Source organism: Gigantopelta aegis, chromosome 15 (assembly GCF_016097555.1).
Source record: "Gigantopelta aegis isolate Gae_Host chromosome 15, Gae_host_genome, whole genome shotgun sequence".
Taxonomy (NCBI): Eukaryota; Metazoa; Mollusca; class Gastropoda; order Neomphalida; family Peltospiridae; genus Gigantopelta; species Gigantopelta aegis.
Window position 1 is genome coordinate 26511679 of NC_054713.1, and position 9613 is coordinate 26521291.

The 9613-nt window shown below is 37.8% G+C and overlaps 1 protein-coding gene across 1 annotated transcript; it reads right to left on the bottom strand.

Annotated features, from left to right (window-relative positions):
- Positions 1-798: 798 nt before the first annotated feature.
- Positions 799-2103, bottom strand: LOC121389736 (uncharacterized protein F54H12.2-like). The gene has a single exon (XM_041521387.1). The coding sequence runs from the start codon at positions 2101-2103 to the stop codon at positions 799-801; it is 1305 nt and encodes a 434-aa protein (XP_041377321.1).
- Between the last annotated feature and the right edge of the window lie 7510 nt (positions 2104-9613).

The window sequence follows — 9613 nt, forward strand, 5'->3', positions numbered from 1 at the left end:
ACCTACTGCGGTGATTTTATATTTGGAATACCTACTCTGAATATGTACCAGGAAACACCCTAGTTCATGCAAATAAAAAAATTAAAGTATTTCTTACAGTGTTTTGTTAGATATATAAAGAGGTATTTAACCAGAATTACCTGTGGGTACACAATTATACTGCTATCTAGTAAACTAGTATAAGACTAATGTTTAAAAATATAACAAACCAGCGTTTTGTGACACAATCTATTTATTTCAAAACGTTTGTATAACAACACATAATGTGGATACATGATTGTGTACAATATTTAACATATTAGTATGAGCAGGAAATACAAGGCGGGCTACAATATCTAAAATATTTACATATAAAGTTATACACGAATACATCATTCTGTAATGTATCTTTACTAAACTGATTCACAATATCGCTCATCATCAGGTCAGTTTTACATTTTTGTAACAAGTAATACAAACAATAGAATCCACACGTTTTAGCGTTCGCAGTTTGAACGGATTTGTTATTGTACACGTAAGATGAAGAATGTCTCTTTAAAAAATCTACAAACATTGGATTATAATATGCAGGTGGTTTACCAAAACTGTCGAAAAACTCTGCTTTATTGTTGTGAAAATAAAACGCAACCCAGTGTGTGCCTGGGAAGTGAGATGTGTCTGTGTTTACAATACACCCCCAAGGGTTCCGCCGTTTCAAACGTGGTAGTGTGTCGCTCGAGTAAACACCTACAATGCGTGAACGTAAATCTGAGTCACAGTCAATCGCACACTGAATCTGCTTTCCATTCATGATATTCTTTATTTGACATACACGTTCCTGGTTTGATCAATTTCAATCAAGCTGGGGAATTCACCATACACTATACAACTCACTGTCTTTGTTAATGCAGATTTAAACTGCACTTCTAACCTTAAGTTACCGTTTTTTAATAAACTTAAATAATCAGAGTCAACGAAAACAGGTTCAAGGTTGAACACAAACAGACCATTTCCCAAAGAAAATTCAGTTCTTTCAATATAATTTCCACAATCCAGGTTCCAGCTATTAACACCTTCAAACAAATTCACGTAGGCACTGACGTCATCTGCTTCGACTGGTCGACCGGGTACACTGACACCATCCAAATATAAGCCCACCGTTTTCACGAATGAACTCTGGAAGTTAAATGGGTTCTTTGTGTATGATCCACTCACTCCGTCACCGTCGACAAAACCAACAATTATCCTGTTTGGACACTGCGACTGGTACACACTGTCCCACACGTAACTCTGTTGAGAGGCCGGAATACTACTCATTTTAACTTCGGTTTTAGCGAATGGGTACAAGGCGTTAGACTTTTCAAACATCTTGTTATGTGTTAAAATAAGTGCACTGTTCATTTTCAGTTTACATATCTTGAAGTAAATATCTAAGAGTTCGATCTTGTACTCCTGACCGGACTTCCCAGACATCAAACAAAAGGGTATGGAGCTCCGAAATAACTTAACTGTCATATCAACCCCATTCACCATATATCTGCCCATGTTAAAAATATCTTCACACAGGGGCCCTTCCATGGTAACAGTTTTGCTGTCAGCGATGTGTGCTCCTCGATCCAATACTCCAGAATTAGTGCCAGTGATAGGATCGGTGCTTTCGATATCTGCTTGTGTCTCTCCGACGTCCTTGTAAAACAGTTGAGACTGGAGTTGCGATTGTTTAACTTCTGCTCCATAATTCAGTAAGGTTTGAATGTATGCTTTGTAGGGATAATGATTGTTCGCCGAACTCACCAGCTGACCTTGTAAGTACACAGCGACTTGCGACCACAGAGCTTGCATGAATAAATTTACTGGGGCCACGTGTTCGTCCTTACCCAAAATCGTTCCATCGGAATGACTCACTTTCAGTTTAACATGTAAACGACTTCGTTTCAAATCCACATAGTCACTTCCACTATTTGCAATTTGAAATTCTACCGGAGACGAATCTGTAATTTGACTAACAGGTCTAACATCTACGTAGTAATGTTGAAACACACTCGTTTGGTATGGGGGCATAGTAAACAGATCCAAAGCACTGGGTAAACCTTCTACAAAGTCTTTGTCTGTAAGGAGTGACATATTGTTTGTTGTTGTTTTTTCGTTTATACAAATATATCTTTTTCACTAACAGCTGATTTGTACTTCGATGTAGGAGCTCGTTTTTTCTGTACTGTCATGCGTCTGAATTTTTTGCTTCTGACAATTCGATCACCAGATTTATATTTTATAGCCCTGGTACGTTCCTGTTCAGCTACGGCCCTTTCTACAACATCTTGTGTTTGTGACGTCACTTCTATTTTAGGTTTGTGCTTGTTGTCCCCGTCACTGTTTACATGTCTCGCAATCATTGGAATGAAACCGGAACGCCTGATGCTGCTTTTATACGTATTTCGACATATGAACTCTCTGTCACTACAACTGGTATATTCCACAGTGTTTTAAACTCGTAACGTGGACCGTCTCGTAAATCCACACGTTTCAGTAGAGGTACAAAACTATCACCTACTAGACTGCTGCCACACAAATTACACAACACATCTACTTGTAAATCGTTCATGCCATGAAGATCAATTTCTCCAAAATTCAAATCCACGAGAGACACAATCCACACACCTTCAAAAGTTAACCTCTTGTTTAACTTTACGCGAAAGTGATAGGGGTTGTTGTCAGGAAACACTGATTTAGAATCCGTGTTCTTCAAAATAACGTACTTCTCCATGCTTCACACAGTTTTTAGTTCTTCTTCTATGTACGAATCGAAGCTAGGTGGCTAGCCTAACCACCGAACCAAATAGTACACTTTCCCCTTCTCCTTCTTCTTTTGTAACACTTTTTCGATTTTCCACAGAATGTCTTGATTTTTATTTACTTTCTGAAGTTCGGCTGTATAAAATATACCTTTCAGCACTTCGTCGTGTAAATCTCTCAGTCTGTACACTGGAATACTTTGTCGTCTACTTCTAGAATGTATTTTAAACAACTCTTCTGTCCACCTCAAGTCCTGCTCCTTTGTGAATGATTTACGCAAATAGCTGATTCTTGTTAAATCACCCACTTTAAATAAACATTTTGCTAATGGTTTCTTTACTTTAAGTTTCTTAACCATGGGTTCGACGTACAGATGACTCCAAACTTTAATTTCGTTCGCTTTATTTACATCAACCGGTGCCCACAGTCCCAGTGACGAGTGAACTGTATTGTTATAATTGTGTACTAGATCTACTAAAACGTCTATGTATTTTTGTGTATTGTTGTAAGTCGTAAAACGCGCGATAAGACCCCTCAGCGTCCTAATACTTCTTTCTGCGAAATTACTTTTGATATCTTCATTCTGCGTGACAATCAGTTTAATGTTTTCTTTTGATAGAAACTGCTTGAATACACCTGCGAACTCTGTACCTTTGTCTACCCGAACTTTCTTGGGTATTCGACCGTCTTTTAAAACAGTTTTGAAGCCTTCTAACACCGTCTCTGGTCTTTTGTTAACTAGGGGTATGGCCCACAGGTATCTCGAAAGAATGTCAATAGCTATAAGCAGGTACCTAACTCCATTGTTGACTTTTGAATGGCGGCTGACGTCCATTAAATCCATGTCAAACATCTCATCTTTTTTGTTAACCCGTACTCGGAGACGCTTGAATGAACGGTTTACTGGTTTGTGAAGACTGTACGCATCTTCGTCGTTCAACCACTGTGCTACCGCTTTTAACTTGTACGTTTGTAAACCACTTCTCTTCAGAGCGTCGTGAAACTTCTTTGGTCCGTAGAAAGCTCCAGCGTCTCTCGGTTTTGTATAATATTTTTCAAGTCCTTTCTTGTTACGTTCATTCTTTTCAGTGTTAGGGTTCACTCTGGATGACATGACTGAACTAATGTATTCTGTGTCATTAATTTATACTCGCATACGATCTTCTAAACGTAGTATTTTAAGTACTTGTTCTTTTAAAATGTTCATCCACTCAACAGTTTTAACGTTCATATCCAAATAATCTTTGCATTGATACTGACACAAAACAAATCCTGGAGTGTTTAATAAAACTGGATCTGCATAAACAAGACGTAACCACCTGTCAGCAACTAAATCTTCGTTCAGTTCAACCCATGCAGTTGTGTAATAACGTTCGAGCATATCCTCGTGATTCAGTGTTTTACAGTTGTGAGTTTTCTCCTCGTCGAACATGCATCCCATACACATTTCTTTACAGAATCGCTGAACCAGTTTACACACTTCAAAGGCATAACTCAGAGTTAACAAATTTTCCAAGCATTTTCTGTTATCAACTGTATCTACTTCATCCACGAGCACACAAGTTGGTCGTATTTTCTTGATTATTATTAGCTTGGTACTGCTAGTCAAATCGCAGAAGGATCGTTTGGCATCCATCTCACATTCAGTACGACTCTTAAACCAACAAGTTGATTTTTTCACTATTGATTCATTAAAACTGCATTCTGATCGTAAAACATATTTCCAGCTGAAGTAAACAGCCTGTTTCTTGTCGTTGTACTTCATCTTTGAATGCAATCGTTACAAATAATAAATAATTTCACTTCTCTTTTATGTTATAACATATATTCAAATGCATTGTTTAAAACGACTGGTTGCGATTGGTTAATAATAATAATAATAACAAATAAATAAACCGGTTTCAACTGTTTTTCTATTCAAAAATATTATTTCATCATTGCTAACAATAAACCTTTCAAAGTATATTTAGACAAAGGTCTTTGCAACCATCACCCTTGTCACAACTAAAAACCCAAGCCAACACAAAAGACTGACTCAAAATATCTATAAATAACATCACTTTAGTTACCATTGAAAACGCGGACGTTCCCGCCCAAATTTTTAAAAAAATGCCAGTCATCCTTTGAAAAAATGCCAGTCATCCACTCAGCACAATAGGTGCACTTCTTTTGTTCAAAAACCATTATTCGCTCCACTGAACCGGAAAACCCCATTATCCGCTCCACTGAACCGGAAAAACCAATTATACGCTCCACTGAACCGGAAAGACAATAGGCGCACATCCATTGTTGCGGATTGGGGACCCATTGTTCCGGAGGTGCATATCCATTGTATTGGAGGCGACTCCATTGTATTTCCTTTGTTGTCCCCGCTACGTACAAAATATACTACTTACTATATCTGTAATTATTTTATTACGCCAGTCCGCCGAACCCCACCTCTACCCCTACAAACATAACGTGTTCTCCCAGCTCAGATATCTTAGAGTAGATCTTTTTAAAATCCTGTAGCTGCTGTAGTAAACTTTAACCTAGCATAAATAGAAATCAATTGACTCGCATTCTTTTTCCAGTTCCAAACAGTGCGCCATGAGTGCTACATTAAAGACCGTTTTCTGTACATGTTACTGTGTAGAAGAAAAGTCGGAGGGGGAAAGGGAGAGAACTTGTGCCCCCCCATCCCCCCACAAACACACCCACTAACAGACACACACACACACACTTTAGGCCCACAGTATTACATTTTATGTTACTATATCTATAATTATTTTATTACGCCTGTCCGCCGAATCCCACCTCTACCCCAACAAACATAACGTGTTCTCCCAGCTCAGATATCTTAGAGTAGATCTTTTTAAAATCCTGTAGCTGCTGTAGTAAACTTTAATAATTTTGTTTTAGATAAACAAAAATGTCATTACTTTTAAGCCATCCAGATATTGTTAAAATTACACCCAAAAGTTGCGATATTATTTTATTACCTCGTCAGATATTTTATATACACATATACATATATTAGTGGTTTTAGTTTTACTTATTGTATACACAATACCTGTTTAATGTTTTTGCAAGTCTTTTAATAGTTTTAAAGTCTCTCATAAATCTATAAGAGTGGCGTGTGTACTTTCGTTAGTGTATTATTACAATCGGACGCTTGTTTTTATTTTTATCTATACACAAGGTGAGACGTAAGTAAAGAATGTGTCTGTGTGTGCGTCGTCTTTCTTCTACAACACTGTACTGTCCTGCCACGTAGATCTATTTCCAATTTCAGGTTCTCGGACTGCACGTGCAGTGTGAGCACATCTCAATCAAGGTTTGGGTCTGCCCTTACCACTCACAGGTGTGTTTATGACAGTCTCGACAAGTCTACTTTCGTCTGAACGGGTGTAATTTGTTTGTAAATTGGAATCTACCATGTTCGTTATGGATTGATCCATAGATTAACTCCACCAGTTATTCATTGAAGGGCAGTTTAAGGGTGGTTTAAAGGCGTTTCAGAAGCGTTTTGGAGGCGTCTCGTCGTTCTTATACTATGCTGAAATGTCCTGTTAGTTCCACCCACCTTTGTTTGGATTGGCTGTTGTGTTTTGGACTGAGCCACTACGATTGCCGAGTCTCATTTATAATGCAGTCAATATACGGGCTGCTGCTGGTCCCTTGCACTTGCCAGCGGGGGCGATCCCATCTCCCACCCCAACCCTTTTTGCTGTCCTAGACGGAGGAGCCGGCCGAGGGGGGACACCTGTACCCATGATAGGCGTGCGCTACAACAGCTTGTTGTGAATTTGCGCGTAAAACCCTATGACCTGACCTGACCTGACCTAACAGCCATTATGTATTCATGTTAATTCACAACTGATCGTAGCCAGTATATGTTATATTATGACTTGAACTATATTAAAAGCTGATACAGCAATCAACAACACTATAAATGGTAAAAGTATACTTTTATGTGATATTTTTATGGTATACTTGTAATATGGTAGCAAAGATGATATGGATGGTTCACTAAAAGAACGTGTAACTTAAGCTTCCACACGGACATTAATTACTCCATGCAGTTCAATACAATTTCTATGTTGAGAGGGTCGTGTGACTACTAATTTTAAGAAGTATTATCAACTGAGAAGTACCGGGTAAATAAAATCAACATAGGTCTGTCTACAAAGTTCACTTCCGGGTGAGAGTTCATTGATGACGGTCCACTATAGTTCTTAATTGTGACATATGTTGTGGTTCACATATTCACTTGTAGTAAGTGGGGATCAATTAAAACCATAGTGGAAATGACAGCCAGAGTGAATCGGTTAATGTACCACCTGTTTGGACCGGTACTCCAGCCAGATGCGGTCAAACAGCAAAAAACGGAGACGGAAATGTCCTCGATTTTCGAGTGAAAATAAATGCTTATAAAGTATGTTGAAAATGGTGTAAGTTGTTAGTGCCAATATGCCATTTTCCCCAAAGTTATTATTATTATTTATTTATTTTCCCCAGTAGCATCTGATAGTGAATATGCTGTCCTAGTATCACTTTTATTACAAAATACTAACATTATTCGAAATTAGGAGTATATTGGACATAGGTCCTATCATAAATCGAAATAAATCGACCCGGTTTCTTTTTGCAGTTCCAACCAGTGCGCCATAACTGCTACATTAAAGACCGTTTCCTGTAAATGTTACTACGTAGAAGGAGAAAAGTCGGACGGGGAAAGGGAGGGAACTAGTGACCCCCCCTCCCCAAACACACACATAACCATCCACCCACCCACTAACAGACACACACACACTTTACATTGTATATTACTATATCTATAATTATTTCATTACGCCTGTCCGCCGACCCCCACTCCTACCCCAAACAAACATTACGTGTTCTCCCAGTTCAGATATCTTAGAATAGATCTTTTTAAAATCCTGCAGCTGCTGTAGTAAATTTTAATAATTATGTTTTAGAGAAACAAAACATGTCATTACTTTTAAGCTACCCAGATATTATTAAAATTACAGCCAAAAGTTGCGATGTTATTTTATTACCTCGTCAAAGATTTTTTTATACACATGGACATACACATATATTAGTGTTTTTAGTTTTATTTATTGTATACACAATACGTTTTGTTCTACATGTTTTTGCTAGTCTTTTTGTAATTTAAAGACTCATAAATCTATAGGAGTGGCTTGTGTACTTTCATTACTGTATTACTGTATTATTACTATTGGACTCTTGTTTTTATTTTTATCTGTACACAAGGTGAGACGTAAATAAACTTCTAGTAATTGGGGAAGAATTAAAACCAATGTATTTTTAATGGTAAACATTCAGGCTGCAAGTTGCCCATTTTATTTTGTGACATTGTGCATACACTTTATGGGGCATGGATCTATAGTGCAAATGACAGCCGGAGTGAATCGGTTAAGAACCACCTGTTCGGAACGGTACTACAGCTAGATGCGGTCATACAACAAAAAACTGACATGGAAATGTTCTTAAATTTTGGAGTGAAAATAAATGGTTATATAGTGTATGTTCGCTATCGTGTATGTTGTTAGTCGCAATATACCATTTTCCCCAAACTTATTATCATTTATTTATTTATTTATTTATTTTCCCCAGTAGTATCTGATAGGGAATATGCTCTCCTGGTATCACTTTTATTGCAAAATACTAACACTAATCGAAATTTGGAGTATATTGGACATAGGTCCTAGCATAAATCGAAGTCAATTGACTCGCATTCTTTTTCCAGTTCCAAACATTGCGCCATGACTGCTACATTAAAGACCGTTTTCTGTACATGTTACTGTGTAGAAGAAAAGTCGGATGGGGAAAGGGAGAGAACTTGTGCCCCCCCCCCCACCCAGACACACACACACCCACTAACAGATACACATACACACACTTTAGGCCCACAGTATTACATTTTATGTTACTATATCTATAATTATTTTATTACGCCTGTCCGCCGAACCCCACCTCTACCCCTAGAAACATAACGTGTTCTCCCAGCTCAGATATCTTAGAGTAGATCTTTCTAAAATCCTGTAGCTGCTGTAGTAAACTTTAATAATTTTGTTTTAGATAAACAAAAATGTCATTACTTTTAAGCCATCCAGATATTGTTAAAATTACAGCCAAAAGTTGCGATATTATTTTATTACCTCGTCAGATATTTTATATACACATGGACATATACATATATTAGTGGTTTTAGTTTTACTTATTGTATACACAATACTTTTTTTTAATGTTTTTGCAAGTCTTTTAATAATTTTAAAGTCTCTCATAAATCTATAAGAGTGGCTTGTGCACTTTCGTTAGTGTATTATTACAATTGGACTCTTGTTTTTATTTTTATCTATACACAAGGTGAGACGTAAATAAAGAATGTGTCTGTGTGTGCGTCGTCTTTCTTCTACAACACTTTACTGTCGTTTCCAATTTCAGGTTCTCGGACTGCACGTGCAGTGTGAGGACATGTCAATCAAGGTTTGGATCTGCCCTTACCATTGACAGGTGTGTTTATGACAGTCTGGACAAGTCTACTTTCGTCTGAACGGGTGTAATTTGTTTGTAAATTGGACTCTGCCATGTTCGTTATGGATTGATCCATAGATTAACTCCACCCGTTATTCATTGAAGGGCAATTTAAGGGTGGTTTAAAGGCGTTTCAGAAGCGTTTTGGAGGCATCCTGTCGTTCTTATACTATGCTGAAATGTCCTGTTAGTTCCACCCACCTTTGTTTGGATTGGCTGTTGTGTTTTGGACTGAGCCACTACGATTGTCGAGTCTCATTATAATGCAGTCAATATACGGGCTGCTGGTGGTCCCTTG

What these genes read in the sequence shown, in the direction of transcription:
- LOC121389736 (XM_041521387.1), bottom strand. Translation starts at nt 2,103, where the DNA reads ATGTCACTCCTTACAGACAAAGACTTTGTAGAAGGTTTACCCAGTGCT.